This window comes from Pseudoliparis swirei, chromosome 15 (genome assembly GCF_029220125.1).
Source record: "Pseudoliparis swirei isolate HS2019 ecotype Mariana Trench chromosome 15, NWPU_hadal_v1, whole genome shotgun sequence".
NCBI lineage: Eukaryota > Metazoa > Chordata > Actinopteri > Perciformes > Liparidae > Pseudoliparis > Pseudoliparis swirei.
This window is the reverse complement of record NC_079402.1, coordinates 19874477-19890740: the sequence shown is the minus strand read 5'-3', so window position 1 is coordinate 19890740 and position 16264 is coordinate 19874477. Positions and strand designations below refer to the sequence as shown.

General features: G+C 37.7%; 3 protein-coding genes across 8 annotated transcripts; 2 read left to right on the top strand and 1 right to left on the bottom strand.

The window, feature by feature from the left end:
- The first annotated feature begins 1114 nt into the window (after positions 1-1114).
- si:ch73-234b20.5 (uncharacterized protein LOC449923 homolog) lies at positions 1115-4141 on the top strand. 2 transcript variants are annotated; one of them, XM_056432057.1, is made up of 3 exons: positions 1115-1218; positions 1860-2030; positions 3549-4141. In XM_056432057.1, exons 1-3 carry the CDS (start codon positions 1216-1218, stop codon positions 3684-3686), a joined length of 312 nt encoding a protein of 103 aa, XP_056288032.1. In that variant the 5' UTR covers positions 1115-1215; the 3' UTR covers positions 3687-4141. The 2 variants fall into 2 exon arrangements, with proteins under 2 accessions (XP_056288032.1, XP_056288031.1); XM_056432056.1 differs by lacking the exon at positions 1115-1218 and adding an exon at positions 1427-1534.
- Positions 3728-10615, bottom strand: LOC130204983 (heterogeneous nuclear ribonucleoprotein D0-like). Of its 5 annotated transcripts, none has more exons than XR_008833848.1 (9): positions 10254-10615; positions 8608-8776; positions 8043-8204; positions 7772-7903; positions 7093-7186; positions 5966-6157; positions 5779-5872; positions 5319-5420; positions 3728-4516 (listed from the first exon to the last, which is right to left on the bottom strand). XR_008833848.1 is itself a non-coding variant. In XM_056432053.1 (8 exons), the coding sequence occupies exons 1-7, from the start codon at positions 10412-10414 to the stop codon at positions 5805-5807; spliced, it is 978 nt and encodes a 325-aa protein (XP_056288028.1). In that variant the 5' UTR covers positions 10415-10615; the 3' UTR covers positions 3728-4516; positions 5779-5804. The 5 variants fall into 5 exon arrangements, 2 of the variants coding, with proteins under 2 accessions (XP_056288028.1, XP_056288029.1); XR_008833849.1 differs by having other exon boundaries at positions 5783-5872; XR_008833847.1 differs by having other exon boundaries at positions 5319-5872.
- Positions 10616-10764: 149 nt separating this feature from the next.
- Positions 10765-15915, top strand: enoph1 (enolase-phosphatase 1). Its single transcript, XM_056432055.1, has 6 exons — positions 10765-11073; positions 12213-12314; positions 13122-13324; positions 13968-14100; positions 14279-14402; positions 15046-15915. The coding sequence occupies exons 1-6, from the start codon at positions 10990-10992 to the stop codon at positions 15183-15185; spliced, it is 786 nt and encodes a 261-aa protein (XP_056288030.1). The 5' UTR covers positions 10765-10989; the 3' UTR covers positions 15186-15915.
- Positions 15916-16264: the final 349 nt, after the last annotated feature.

Below are 16264 nucleotides of genomic sequence, written 5' to 3'. Positions count from 1 at the left end.
ATTGTGGTAATGTGTTAAAGCCTATTAAGGCCTTATGAAACACAAACTTCTGAAATGGGCTCTACATAATGAGTACTTTTACTTTTGGTACTTTAAGTAATGCTCATATTTTTTATACTTTGAGGTAAGAAATTGAAGGCAGGACTTTGAATGCAGGACATTTACTTATAACAGTATTTGTACTATATATATAGCAAGTTTGATATATATATATATATATGTATATATACATATATTTATATATGTATATATATATATATTTATATATACAGGACTGTCTCAGAAAATTAGAATATTGTGATAAAGTTCTTTATTTTCTGTAATGCAATTAAAAAAACAAAAATGTCATGCATTCTGGATTCATTACAAATCAACTGAAATATTGCAAGCCTTTTATTCTTTTAATATTGCTGATTATGGCTTACAGCTTAAGAAAACTCTAAAATCCTATCTCATAAAATGTTAATATTTCCTCAGACCAAGTAAAAAAAAAGATTTATAACAGCTGAGTGTTTGTCAAGGCTCGTATACTTTTTCATGATATTCTAATATTTAGAGATAGGATATTTGAGTTTTCTTAAGCTGTAAGCCATAATCAGCAATATTAAAAGAATAAAAGGCTTACAATATTTCAGTTGATTTGTAATGAATCCAGAATGCATGACATTTTTGTTTTTTAAATTGCATTACAGAAAATAAAGAACTTCATCACAATATTCTAATTTTCTGAGACAGTCCTGTATATGTATTCACATTGTATACACTGTATGTATTGTATTTTATGTGATGACTGAATAAAAAAACTATTATGTTCAAATAAACTTGCTTTGCCTCCATAAATAATCCAGTAACACTTTTTTTTAGTCAAGGGACTACAAATGCAAATTAGCTGTAGCTACAATCTGGTACAGGGCATCAAATGGTGACATTTATGTTTTAACTGTACATGGTCCCTTTTGAATAAAGATAATAATAAGTGCAGGTGCTGTTTCCTCGTGATCTTTCTCGAAACCGAATGCTTCAAACCAATGCATTTGCATTTATAAACAGTCGCTGGTTGCCGAAATAACAAGCCGCACAACACAGGATGAGGAAGTGAAGCAACAGAGTGACTTCACCCATTTGCTCTTGCAAATATCTCCGTGCTGAAGACGAGGCCCTTTGCTCAGAGATATCAGCTCAACACTGGCCTGGATCCTGTTGCTCTGACAGTTGATGGTAAGTAAACACACACACACAACTGGGACATTCACTGAAATGTGTTCTTTTTATTGTTTAAAAGTCTAAAATCGTAGATGTGTGCGTGGTAGTTCACGAGAAGCAGGAAGTAAAAGTGCTGATCGAGGCGACGTCGACTGTTGAAGCCAATGACACAGTGAGGCCATTAATGAGTAACAGAGAGGTGCAACCTTCAGCAGACATTTGTTCAGCTCTCACTGTGTGACTCATGCAGTCACGTGAAGCACGGAGTTTATTATTGCACCTTGCATGGCTGGATAACTTTGTATGACTTCTGAGAAACACAGCTCTGATGGTAGGTGGGAGTTCAGTGAAGTTGAATATCGTTTGTGTGAGATCTTTTCTTTCTCCTCGCTCTTATCTAAAAACCCTTCTCCATCGGTCGGTCCGTGTTGCACTTTGTGTTCACCGGGTTTGTAAACAGTGCTTGAGGTTTTCATGTGACAACCGCGCAGGTAAAAACACCTGGAACGCTCTCTCCGCTGTGAGGAAGTGAGGTTTGGTCATTTAAAACAACTAAAAACGGTGACCACAGAAGGTCTTTTTGCTCTTTGCCAGTGTGTGTTTTGCTCGTTGCTAAACTTGCGGAGACTCCGACTAAAAGATCAACTTTCCCTCAGGCGGACACACGCTCTCAGACACCGGCCTCCGGCTCGGCAGCTAAACTGGACCTGGTGCAGGATCAGGTGAACGAGGTCAAAATCATCCTCACGAACAACATCAGCAAAGTGCTGGAGAGGGGCGAGCGACTAGACGACCTGATCGGGAAGACCGACGACCTGCAGGCGTCTGTAAGTCTCCGATCACGATAAGCTCTCTTCCCAAAGACGACGTCTGCAGATTTAAGTCGTTATGATTCACTAAAATAGCAAGAATGTTAGAAAATGTGTTTCACATGAGAGGAAAGTACCTCATTTCATTCACTAAAGTACAGTTTTAAGATATTTGGTCTTAACTTTATACTACTACTCCACTTCCTTTTAGAAAGGAACATGTTGTACTTTGTACTTGCTATATGAGTAGTTACTTTTCAGATTAGGATTTAACAGTTAAAAAAGTTGCGAAGTTATTTTTTTGCAAAACTAAAGGCCCAATATTACTTTTCTTGAACTTTTCTTGAACTCTTTTAAGACTGGCCTGAAAACCTTTTTATTCAGGAAGGCATTTTTTACTGTGAGTTAATTTATTGTCAGCTATTTCATTCTTTTTTTAAATTTTTTCTTATGGGTTGCTTTAACTATGATTTAATCGGTTTTATTTGTTTTCACTATATGTGTGACACTTTGAGATTCTTTGAAGGAAGAGTGCGATAAAAATGAAATGAATTATTATGATTATTATTTTCTTAATTCTGATTGTTCAATTTTGTTTTTGAGGACAACATAATATAACAATAAAGAGGGTAAACAAACTGGGCTGTAAATACACCGTCAGCTGTAATGACCAGTATCAATAATCTGCTTTCCCTCAGCGTCGTCGGCTCAACATGCTTTATACCTGGTGAAACTTCTCATAGAAATGATGCATTGTATTCGGACTTTTTATGTTCATCTCATTAATTATTGAGCACATTTAGCTATGACCAGCTAAAATCATGAGCTCAATGTGGGACCTGAACTCAGTGGTTGAGAATAGGCGATTAAAATAATAGTTTGAGTTCCTAAGAGGTCAAATTAAAGTTTTTTTTTTTTAAAGGCAAACAAAAAGACAAAAGTCCAACAAAATAAAACTAATGTTTGTATCAGAACTTAGTTTCTTCTATTTCTCTCTCATTAATCATCTCATGACCCTATTACTTCTTCTTTTGCTACTTCAAAAGAATATCGCTGTTAATTCTTGCAGGAATTATACTTGTAATAAAGTACTTCTACATCACTGTGATGGTACTTTTGCCTAAAGGAGTACTCCACCGATTTAACGTTGCCATTTTATAACATGATCAGATTCATGGTGGAAAACCGACGCAGCAGAAGCAAAACAATCGTCTGTTTTTATTCCTCACTCTTGTTCCTGCTCAAAATCTGGCACCTAGATTACCCACAATGCAACTCGACTGCAAACAGTCATATCCAGGATTACAGTGCGTTAAATGATCGTCTGCAGCAGAGATGAGCAGCGGCTACAGAGGTCTCACTTCTTTCTAATTTCACACCTCCAGATTATTTTTAATTTTCAAATGTTTTTACATTATTTAATAGAACTCCTCGAGACCCAGCAACATACTTTGATGTGTAAAATGTGTGGAGTTCCTCTTCAAGTAAAAGGATCCTGTACTTCCTTTATTTCATTTACTTTATCTTTCTTTTCAGGCTGACTCGTTCCAAAAAACATCCACGCGGGTCGCCAGGAAATACTGGTGGAAAAACATTAAAATGATGATCATAATCGGCGTGGTTGTGCTGATCATCGTGATCCTCATCATCCTCTTCGCCACGAAGGTCATATAAAAGAACAACCTCTCAGCTCAGGACTGAATGAAGACGGTGGATAAAGTTCACCTCTTTTATTGAGCATTGGGAAACACACTCACGAGAGTCTCCGGTCATTTCAGCTCAAACAAACAAATATTTCAAGAGCAAAAATATTCATGTAAATTCAAAGGGTGCATGATGTAACAAGCTGCAAGCTTATTGATTAGGCTGCGATGAAGATTATGATGAGAAGATAAATTGTTAGAAACTTGACTAAAATACTTCCTTGAACACTCCATCGACATGTGACATAATATTAATATTTCACAAAGGATCACAAATCCAAATGTTTTATTTTTATCTCATTTCTGTCAAATTATGTCTTTGTGTGTGTGTGTGTAAACATACACTGTATGTTTGACTGTAAAACTATGTAATTATGTGTATTTTATGACTGATGACTACGGTAAAGAGGATACATTGTAACAATGCTTTCGTATGCATTCTTTGCTACCACTAAATATATATTATATATGTGTGATCTGTTCCAACCGATCTAACGTTTCAGTTGTATAATCAAGCAATTTCACAAATAGCATCTGGAGAACATTAAATACAAATAAACAAGAAGGGATGAGGAACACAAACCGCTAAATCTTTGCAGCAATCTAAATAAACCCAAAACACAACGTTTTTTTTTTTTTTAAAGATACAACACATACTCTGGTAAATGTAGAGGAACTGGATTGTAGGTCATAGTGTCCTTCATTATGTTCTTACAATCAGCTCAGTGATCTTTGCTGGACACCATCATCATATCATCTCTCCGGCCGTCGCTCCGCCCGACCACTGCGGCCTGTCGTCACCTACGAAAAACAAACAAAGACAGATCAGCTTTAGGTGAACAAAAACCCGTTTCGACTATAAAATAAACAGGAATCCCCCGTGTTTATAATGTCCAATGTAAAAAAACAATTATTTAAACATTTTACAGTAAAAAAAAAAGTTAGTCCATAAGCTAGAAATCCTGAAGTCAAAATACTAAATGGAAGAAACCTTCGATTGGTCCAAAAAAAAAATGAAAAAGACACATTACAGAAAGCATTACATGCAAATTTTCTGGAAACTTCCTTGTTTTTACAAAAGGTTACAAGAAGAAAATGTGTTACAGGAGAGTTAACCAAAAGAGGAGTCTTTTCCACCGCTGTGAGTAACACAAAACAGAGCAATACATGTCGACAAAGTAAAGCACTTTATCTCCTCCCAAACACGCTCTCGTCCAAATACCAACCAGGTTTTAGCTCATGGACTACTACAAGAGCTAAATAAAGAAACAAGCATTTTAGATAAGATTAGGAATACATATATATTAACAATTAGGAACTGGAAAGTCCAGAGAATGCTGTACGTATCCTTTGAAAAGCAAATAGTTATTTTCTCATATGTATAATCATTACTTGTGGGGTAGGGGGTGGGGGGGGGGGGAGTTAGGGCCTGTAAAAAATGACAATTACATGTGTATATTTTAAGTTCCCTTTTTTTTTTTTTACAATACAAACAGTTGCAAAGAAATAAAAAAAAAATGGAAAGAAAGAAAGATGACAAAGCTGGACGTGTCCCATATTGTTTAGTTGAGAAGTGCGGATACAGGATGTTGTAAGACCATACCAAATGGCAGCATTCGAGAGCGTATGCTTCTCGTACCCGGTCCGCATTGAGCGGGCCCTGAGAGTATCTGGGAGTCAGCTCATGGCCTGCAAGGAAGCTCCGCTGGCAGGTACAAACAAGGTATGTCAGAGTTAGGAGACAACATACTTCCTTCTTTTCTGTTTCCTTGCACATCCTTAACTTTTGGCATCCATTTACTTGTAGTAGCAGGACTTTACCTGTTAACGTTACAGTTAAAAAAAAAAAGAAGGCGCAAAAGAGGCAGCAGAAGGCCGGCTGTTACAAAAATAATCGGCACACGTGTGTAGCCTCTATGTTACCACTACTTGTAAAGCACTTGCCGGTGCTGAGAAAAAGAAATTTACAAGAGGAAATTACACATAATGTTACCAAACAGCAAAGTAAATAGAACTACTTTTACATTTTAAAGTACGAGGTGTGTTTTTATGTCTTCACGTACCTACTTGAAGACGAGTTTTCCGTCCGTCAATACGGCTTGTAATTGTTGACGTGGCCGCCGCGCCGCGGCAACTTGCCGTATCCGCCGGATTGATCTACGAGCGGGGCACAAAATGTGATCACGGGTGTATTAATCATTTCAAAAGCCACTGGAAAACAAATGGAATCGGCGAGTCGGCTTTACTCACCGGTGAAGTCCCCGTATCCGAAGTAGTTGTTGTAACCGGGGTAATCATAGCCGCCATAGCCTCCATATCCTTGATTACCGTAACCATAATTGCCATAGTTTCCATAATTTCCATAGTTTCCATAATTGCCATAATTGCCAAAGTCTTGATTCCAGTAGTTGCCGTAACCCTGGTTCCAATTTTGATTGGGACCTGCAGTTAAACGGATCAAGTTATTATGATCATTATTATTATGACTTGGAATCTTTTTCTTCTCTTGTTTAAAAAGTCCTTGTTGTTTCTTTTGACAAGTGTGATTAGGTATCCTCTCTATATATGCTTTGTGTCTGTCGTTGCCAGAGTTCATCCACATTTTTAGCCTTTGAGACACATTTTCATGACCGTACATTCTCTGAAATCTGTATCCATGAAAAACAAGAATAAAAGGTCGGAGTCTAAAATAAACCAATGCAGAGAAAAAAAACGTAACTTTAAGTGGCGTAAATGAGCTGATCTTTACCGAACCAGATATATACACTATGATACAGGTAATAGTTTAGATAGAGAGAGAGAGAGAGATTACCGTGAAGTACCGTCCCGTTACACATCAATTTTCCATGAAATTTCCCAAACTTCCTACGTTTGTTTATATTCCCGAAACCGTCTTTCAGGCCTGAAATCTACTTTGATCCAATTGAACGACTTTTTACAGGGTTTTCATGACCATGCGCACATTGTGTTGTGTGTTTTATTTGGTGATGTCATCTGTCCATGTTTGTACTTATATCTACATATAAGAAACTACTCATTTGTATATATTGTTGCCCATCTTGATCGGCACATCCTGGCAGAAGAGATATTACATCTCAGTGGGACCTCTCTGGTGAAATAAAGTCATGCATTATACATACTTTCTAGTCTTTATGCTAAGCTAACCGACGGCTTCATAGAGATGGATCCAACTCTCGGAAAGAAAGGGAGTAAGCGTACTTCTCAAAATGTTGAATTGCTCCTTTAACGGAATTACTACGATTAAGTTATACACTGAATGTTACTTTTCTAATGTTTGATAATGTACTGATCAGTAGAGACTAAAAAGGTGCATTATTGACATGTTTCACATGTAGCAGCAAAGTTCTTCCACTCACCACCGCCCCTCCCCCGAGACCTGGAGGAGTATCCGCCGCCCCAGTACTGCTGCTGCTGGTACTGCTCCTTGGACATCGCCACCTTTATTTCACACTACAGCAACACAAACAGGTTTTATTATCTCCACAGCGATCACCTTATCAGTTAAGAAATACACGGCCACATTATTTATCAGAAGATTACGGTTTTTTTGACAGAAGAAAAAAGGAGTGTTGGAGCTATTTAATTTGACTTTTGTATTTAGGTTTTATTGTAAAGTAATATTGTTTATTTATTGCTTATTTAGGTTATGTTTTGATATGTTAGTTGTTTCTTATGATAGTTGTAGTTTAGTTTAATATATTTAGTTGTAGGTTCACTGATATATTTAGTTGTAGGTTCACTGATTGGGTAACACTGGGCACCTGTGGTTATATGTAGAGGTGGACAGGCACAGGACCAGCATGCACCTGGGTGGCCAATGGTTTTTTTACCACAGCACAGAGAAGTGTCAACATTTTGTTTGTTCTTTTTTTTGTTGGTTTAAGAAATAAATTATCAAAATACTAACAGGCGGAAATGGACAGTATACTTTCTTTTGCATGCGTCAACACCAAAACCCACGGAGCATCAGTGGCGGTTTGATTTATCTTTTTGTTTGATTACGGACGACAAATGGCCACGACAAGGAGTGTGTACCTTGCTGAGTCCAATGTTGTGGTACTTCTTCTCCATGATGCCCTTGACTGGTTCCTCCTCTTTGAACGTGATGAAGCAGAAGCCTCTCCTCTTGTTGGTTTTGTTCTCCATGGGAAGCTCAACTGACTCTAACTGTTAACACATTATCAACAAATGCAGAAAATAACGTGAGAAGTGTTTATTTATGTTCATGGTTCAAAAAGAAATATGATTCCAATGGTCCACAGCTCCAGCTAACAGTAAAATCTGGGAATATTAGAAATATACATACCTCTCCGAAGGAACCAAAGTACTCTCTGACTTTCTCCTCAGGAGTGTCTGGAGAGAGGCCGCCAACAAAGATCTTCTTCACGGGCTCCTTGCTCTTCATGGCCTTGGCTTTTTTGGGGTCGATGACCTTTCCATTGAGTTTATGTTCCTTATGTGTGACAACCTGCGTAACGAAATAATCAAAAAGGGGGTCATATGGAAAAATAATCTTTATTGTTTATATGTTAATGATCCAAACTGTGTTGATGTTTGGTTTCACTTTATTATAGGGCTTCAACTGTGTTCAATATCAATTCATCTGCTGTTTAATTTGATCAATTTATTTATTCAACGCAAGTTCTTAGAGCCCAAGGTGACGTATAAAAATTGCTAAATTTGACCAAAACTCAAAGATATTCGGTTCATAATGATCCACAACAGAGAAAAAGCAGCAGATAATTTAATCAGATAATTGTGTTTTCTATTTGACAGCTTGATTTGACATTAAATGTGCACGTAGTATTATATACGGTCTGATTTACAGATTATAGATCACGTAAGCACTGAGTCAGGGAGCAGGACTATACCTTGTCAACACTGTCAGGTTCTTTGAAGAGCACAAAGCCGAAGCCCCGTGAGCGACCGGTCATGGGGTCCAGCTTCAGGGTGCAGTCGACAACCTCTCCATACTTGGAAAAGTAATCTTTCAGGTCCTTCTTCGTCGTGTCCCAGCTGAGCCCGCCGACAAACATCTTCCTGTTGACAAACAAGCACGTGTAAATAATCCATAACTCACAGTGTAGATTGAGAAAGCGCCACTTGTTAGGTGTTCACAACTAGTGGTGAAATAAATATTCAGATGAGTAAAAGTAGTAATACCTCATTGTGAAGATACTCCACAACAAAGAAAATATTGAAACCCTCATTGAAGTAAAAGTATGCAAGTAGTATTTTCAGGGAAAAAACATACTCTAAACTGTAAAGTACTCATAGTAAAATGATCTGGGTTAATATTCCTGAATTAATGTTTATGTTGGATTCTACCTCTTTTATATGATGGCCTCTAGTTAAATCTACATCAATGGATCATATTATAAAAGATCATCATGTGTTTGTAGTGTCTGTCCTGTGAGAACCTTGTATCTCTAAAAATAACGAACAGCCTGTTTTCAGCTTTGTGACGATGCTTTTTGCAGCTGATCCAAGAGGTTTTTTAAAGAGTTTATTTATCTGAAGGAGGATTTTCAACACATTAAGTAAACACTTCATCCTTCAGTTTATCACAAACATTCATCATCAACACGTAAAGAAACACTTCATCCTTCAGTTTATCACAAACATTCATCATCAACACGTAAAGAAACACTTCATCCTTCAGTTTATCACAAACATTCATCATCAACACGTAAAGAAACACTTCATCCCTCAGTTTATCACAAACATTCAACATCAACACGTAAAGAAATACTTCATCCCTCAGTTTATCACAAACATTCAACATCAACACGTAAAGAAACACTTCATCCCTCAGTTTATCACAAACATTCAACATCAACACATAAAGAAACACTTCATCCTTCAGTTTATCACAAACATTCATCATCAACACGTAAAGAAACACTTCATCCCTCAGTTTATCACAAACATTCAACATCAACACGTAAAGAAACACTTCATCCTTCAGTTTATCACAAACATTCATCAACACATAAAGAAACACTTCATCCTTCAGTTTATCACAAACATTCATCATCAACACGTAAAGAAACACTTCATCCTTCAGTTTATCACAAACATTCATCATCAACACGTAAAGAAACACTTCATCCTTCAGTTTATCACAAACATTCAACATCAACACGTAAAGAAACACTTCATCCTTCAGTTTATCACAAACATTCAACATCAACACATCCAGAGATACAAGGTATTCACTGAATATAAAGGGGAGGAAAAACTGTCAAATGAAAAGTAACTAAAGATGTCAGACAAATGTAGTAAAGTAAAAACTACAATATTTTCTTGACATTAAGTGGAGTCGAAGTATGATTTTGCATGACAAGCAAAAAGTACCTCACAGATGTACAGTAATGGAGTACATGTAACTAGTTACATTCCATCACTGGAAAGCATAATGATGCAAAGCTGTAGTCTCTCGATGTTTCCCCTGGTTGGTTAAACGTGTTTACATGTTGGGCGTCTAGATTAAACCGTAAGTGTGACGTCACCGTACCCCTCGTCCTCCTCGTTCTTACTGGCGTCTATCTTCGACCCCTCGGCCCCCATCGGGCCACAGTCCCCGACCGCTGACATCGGGTCATCGCTGGTTGCCTCCCCGTCCTCGTCCATTCGCATCATGCTCGCGTCTTCGCTGAATTCATAATCGTCCGACATTGTTGTTCGTCGTGTTTTAAGTTGGAGCTTAAAGATTGCGTCGCCTGCAGAAGCGAAGCTGGTTGGCTTGCGCGAAGCTAAGCTAATATTATATATAATAAATGTATATTTGACGTTGATTTCTTTGAGCGAATACAATTGTAAAATGAGTCTAAAATTAGGCCAAATTTAGTTTCAGTTGCTACAATTTGATGGGTGATTTGTGAGCGTCGTTTTGTTTTCATCGCAGCCTATTTCCGTTATCTTCTTCTTCGTCTTCTTCTTCTTCGAGTGTTTTGCGGCAGACACAGTTCGCTCAGCAGCGCCGCCCGCCGAGCAGCGGCAGGAACCTGGCAGCGTCAAACATGTGTGCCCTCCGCTCTGTTTTAGTCAAGTCAGTGTGGCGCGTGTTAGCTGCGACTGTGTGATGGAGGAAGCGTAGCGAGCTAGCTGAACAGGTGGCACGTGTCTTAGCTTCTCGGATTACCTGTGCTCCGCTGCACCTGTCCCCGGGAGGTTCGAGAACCAGCGAGGTTTTTTCGCACACCGTGGTGCTGCTTATTATAAGCTAGGCAGCTGCAGACTCCAGAATAAAAATGGCCACCGTTTCAATTCCTGCTGGCACCAGTGCAATCTTGCTGGATATCGAAGGCACAACAACACCAATCACATTTGTAAAGGTATGTGTTTCATTGCTCGTTTCTTAATGACCTGCTTTTTAGATTCACATCGCATAACAAACTCGTTTAAAATGTCACTGTGATTGTCAGAATATTCAGTCGCTGCCCGATTAAAAACAGACCGTATGCCGCGTTCACTTCACAAGGGAGTTGTCGTAATTGCAAGTTTCAACTTGTAAATAACTATTTATTTTATTTTATACGGTTAAGAATGCAATTAGACAATTGACCAGCATATTAAACACACATATATATAAATAAAGTAATATAACAATGCAAGGGGTAAACATGCATATATATATATATGTGTTTAAAAAATATATATATATAGCTATATTTATTTATTTAAAACATTACTTATTTTAATTTATTATACATTTATGAAAGTATAACAATGCAAAAAAGAATTTTAATTTTCAAAATAACTCTTCCATCGTCTGAAAATGAAAAGAAATACACATTTTCCAGGAGCAATTAAAAATGCAAATAATGATCAAATAAATATACAAATGGCTTGCCAAAGTTGAATGGTTTACAGTACAGGTGAGATGAATGATTTTAAATACAACTTCTGTAACCTTATTGAGAGTCCAAACTTTTGCCACCTTAAATCGTTGACACGATTATTCGAAAAAGCTCATCAGCTTGAAACCCAAACAATATTACATTTAAATAGAGCAATTTGTAAATAACATCCATTTAATAGTTACAACTGGAAATTTCTGACTTATGAAAACTTAGATATATTCAACCATGTGCTTTTATAATATGGAAGTGCCTAAAACAAACAAACACCTACAAGTTCAGTCCAAATCTCTCTTTTAATGTACAGTATTTTAAAAAACTGATTTAAATGATGTCATGGCACTGGACAGTATTTTTTTTACTTTGTAATCATACAGCTTTAAGTAGATCCATCCAGATATTCATTAATCCTATTTGACTTGAATGCGACATAACATTTATGAATCACAAAATACACACAGTCATAATATTATGGACCAAAAGCACAAAACTATGAATAAATAATGAATAAAAGATTTTATTTTTATGAATACAAACCAGATTATTTAGCATCTGAATTATTTATTTCTCATTCTCTCAGGAGGCATTTAATGATTCCACTTTGTGATTTTCAGGATATCTTATTTCCATACATCCGGGAGCATCTGGAGGAGTACTTGTCTAATCACTGGGAGGAAGACGAGTGCAAACAAGATGTCCATCTGCTCAAGAAACAGGTAAAGAGGTGAAGAGCTTTCAAGATTGAATCAAGGACCAATTTCTTCCGGCTGATGGTCAACAGGGAGTGAAGGAGGATAAGACTTTGGCCACTGTTGTGTATGTTATTGCAACATGGCTGCAACTATGGATTAGCCTTACTATCCATCAGTCCAGACATTATTTTCTAAATAAATCAATCAATCTTATGGGTTCTTAAAATAGCTTTTTTAGTCTGACCAACAATCCAAAATGCAAAAATTATCCTTTTGGCATCATACAAGATTAAAAAAGCATATATTCACATTTTAGAAAGTACAATTTGCCATTTTTGCTTGAAGAAAATTGACAAATTCTAGCAAAATTGTTGTAGTTTAATTTTCTTCTTATATATAAAATGTATGTTTTTCCAACAAACCATTGAGACATTTTGTAGAGAATTGTTTATCTCAAGAAATTCCTGTAACATAATTTTCTTCTTTCTCCCCAATAAATAATATTTTAAAGCATTTGCAACCACGATTAAAATAGTTTTGTGTAAAAAATATTATTATTTCCATTGTGTGTGACACAAGATGGATGTAACTACTCTAATTAGAGCAGAAAATCTAATGTTTAACCTTTTATTTTTTATTTAATGCACTCAAGGACAAAAACAAAATTATTGTCGGGATGTGAGTGCAACATTGTAAAACAACTTTATTTATTCCTAAATTGCTTCATTTTGTTCAAATGATTGAGACATGAAGCAGATAATTCTTCTTCTGTAGATGACGTGTTAATCTAACGGTAATTAATGCACACGGATTGGATGTGACTGGTTGCAGATCGAAGAGGACATGAGACAGAACCGGTCGTGCCCCGTCCACACCGTGGACCAGACGGTGCACACGGACGAGGAGAAGGCCATTAGGGAAGTGGTGGATAATGTGCTGTGGCAGATGGCCGCAGACAGGAAGTCGACCGCACTCAAACAGCTGCAGGGCCACATGTGGAGGGCGGCGTACGCTTCGGGGAGAATCAAAGGCGAGTAAGTACCCCGATCATTTTCCTCACTTCAAAATTCTTCTCTGACGAGAATTCCAGGAAGAGAACGTGAATACAGTAAACACCCGAACCGGTCATCAACGGCCACTCCTTCACAACATCGGTCTTTTTTAAATAATTAAAGTTGGAAAACATAATGACTTTAGTGGTTTGAAGTCATAGGGAGGGTTTATTTTAACGCAGGTATTCAAGTTCTGAGCAAGCAATGAAATGTAAAAAATTGTAATTTACCAATAATATAAATCAAAACACCGATGACTAAATACTTTGTGTTCAGGGCCCCATTTAAATAATATTTTTTATATGTTTTATTTTTATTTTAACAAGACAGAACTAAGATTGCAAATAGGATTTATCAATATTTTAAATGATATAAAGTTTTATTTGTCTTTTTAAAATAACATAATTAAGATTTCAAATAGGATTTATCAATATTTTAAATAAAATAGAAAAGGAGCTAAAAATATACATTTATTTATAATCCATTCTGAAAACTGCTCCTGAAAAAAATAACACACCATGATCAAACCCACTGCAAAGTTTTGACTTCTGAGATGCTTTTAGGGCGTAAAATCCAAAGTAATAAAATGCTTTTCATCTTCTGATTCGTGTGTTGTTGCAAACAGGGTCTACCAGGATGTGATCCCCTCCATCAGAAGGTGGAGAGGTCAGGGATTAAAAGTCTTCATTTACTCATCTGGAAGCGTGGAGGCACAGAAACTTCTGTTTGGATACTCTGTGGAAGGAGACGTTTTAGACGTAAGTACAGCCGCCGACGTTTAGATTTATTAGACAATTATTTTATACGTTTAACGTTTTTCTTGGAAAATCTGTCTTGGAAACAATTTTTTGAATTTTATTAGAAAACTGCAACTGTTAAATCATGACGTAAATGTCATGCGTGTGTTGTGGCTGATGAGATTTTAAACATTTTCAGTTATTAGACGGTCACTTTGACACCAGCACAGGAGCTAAAGTGGACGGCAAAAGCTACGAGAGGATTGCCGAGAGGATCGGCTGCCAACCCGAGGAGATCACATTCCTGACCGACCTCACTCGAGGTGAGTCTGGTTATTACGGGCTTCTGCATTGGAAATGCGTAAAACAGGGTTCTTACGGTCATGGAAAACCTGGAAAAGTCATGGAATTTTAAAATGGACATTTCCAGGCCTGGAAAAGTCATGGAAAAAACTTAAATCACAAAAGTTTTGGAAAAGTCACGGAAATGTGTTATAATCACATGTTCATTTGCGCCGAGTTTAAAATAATGAATATGTTTTAGAAAGAAAGACTCAAAAAATAAGCCGGCGTACTGGCGGCGCAATGTTTGAAGTGAACGCACCGTAACTGGAAAGTTGGTTGGCCGGAGCTCGGGAAGCAAGTGTTTATTCTTTTAATCAAAATATTGTCTCTTATTCATTTGTTTTATTTCCTGTATACTGTATGCTTTGGAATTCACATTGTTTAAATACTAAATGTTCTCACTTTTTCATGTATAAACCGAGATTTCAGTTTGGTCATGGAAATTTGGTTAATAGTCCTGGAAATCCTTCAGTCAAAATGTGTAAGAACCCTGGTAATAATAATCTTTATAATGAGTAAAACATACTGGAATCCTTGAACTCGTGACGAAAACGTAGTTCTTCCTTCCCGTCGAACAAAGAATCCATAGATTTGCGTTCACTCTTCCGTTTGTCGTTGCAGAGGCTCAGGCGGCCGAGGACGCCGGCGTGAACGTGGTGGTGGTGGTCCGGCCCGGGAACACGGAGCTGACGGATGACGAGCGGGCCCGCTACAACCTCGTCGCGTCCTTCAGCGAGCTGGAACTGACGGGGCGCGTTTAACGCCGAGGGCGGAGGACGACGGGGAGAAGTTCTCCGACGTCGTCCCACAGCGACTTGTTCCTTCTCCTCTTTGCCCTCCCCCTCCTCCCTCCTCCCTCCTTTTTTTTTTTTTTTTGTGTGTGTGCAACTCTTCATGTTTTTTGCTTGTGACGGTTGAAGAAGCGCAGCAGATGATGGGGCTGCGGTCAGCCACCAGATGGGCCACCAGGCTGGAAACGGATCCACGGAGCGTCGTCGCTCTCGCTCGATCGGCTGGGACGAGAACCGATAAAAACACGCCGGAAGTGAACTGCACACCTGTGAAGTTACTTTACCGTTGTACCTTTTTCTAGACGAGCCTCTCCACTGTTAAAGCTTTCCAGCTGTACGTGTTGTTGTGTTTGAGTAAACTGTTTTCATCCATGTGCCGTTGTCTCCCGCCACACACTCGCACACACACGTGTTGCAGATGTAAGAGGTTGTATCCAGTGACCCGACTCTTTAACTGTTGTAATGTATTAGAAAGTATCACTATATGCACTCGGCTCGACAGGAAGTTTCCATTTCATACGTTGTCTCAACGAGTCTCTTCGGCAGGTTAATGGTGTCTATTTAAATGTGCCATCCTCGTAAATGTTGGTTGGAAAGTTACCCAAATTGCCAAATTGATGGTTTTTGTGTGTGTGAAACATAATTGGTATTATTCAGGAAATGGTGATATAAAAGCTTCCAATAAATGCCTTGTCTCACACTGAAGTCTGTTTTTTAATTAGAAAACAAACCAACTTAACTTTAAATCTAAAACGTTTAGACTCAAACATAAAATATATGTATCAATCATCCTGAGAGGTATTGAGTGAAATATATTGAATATTACATTTTGGGATTTATGTTTATTCCTTTCTTGCCAAGACATATGTTTGGTACAGTTGTTCGCGGTGTACATACATATATCACGTTAATTAATCCGTTATACGTATTTAATAAACGGCATCAAACGGATGAGAGCAGCTGAAAGCTCTCTATAAAAGGATCGGAAACGAGTAAACGTAAAGTAACTGTTACGACTCTCAGAATAACCTCAACGGTCCGTGTTTCTG

Bases quoted from the DNA above. Each gene is read 5' to 3' on its own strand.
- si:ch73-234b20.5 (XM_056432057.1), top strand. The intron at 2,031-3,548 runs GTAAGTCTCCGA...CTTTCTTTTCAG, and splicing joins CCGACGACCTGCAGGCGTCT to GCTGACTCGTTCCAAAAAAC.
- LOC130204983 (XM_056432053.1), bottom strand. From the start codon at position 10,414: ATGTCGGACGATTATGAATTCAGCGAAGACGCGAGCATGATGCGAATG. The intron at 8,777-10,253 runs GTACGGTGACGT...GTTTGTCAACAG, and splicing joins AAGAACGAGGAGGACGAGGG to GAAGATGTTTGTCGGCGGGC. The intron at 8,205-8,607 runs GTATAGTCCTGC...TTCGTTACGCAG, and splicing joins AACCTGACAGTGTTGACAAG to GTTGTCACACATAAGGAACA.
- enoph1 (XM_056432055.1), top strand. From the start codon at position 10,990: ATGGCCACCGTTTCAATTCCTGCTGGCACCAGTGCAATCTTGCTGGAT. The intron at 12,315-13,121 runs GTAAAGAGGTGA...GACTGGTTGCAG, and splicing joins TCCATCTGCTCAAGAAACAG to ATCGAAGAGGACATGAGACA. The intron at 13,325-13,967 runs GTAAGTACCCCG...TGTTGCAAACAG, and splicing joins TCGGGGAGAATCAAAGGCGA to GGTCTACCAGGATGTGATCC.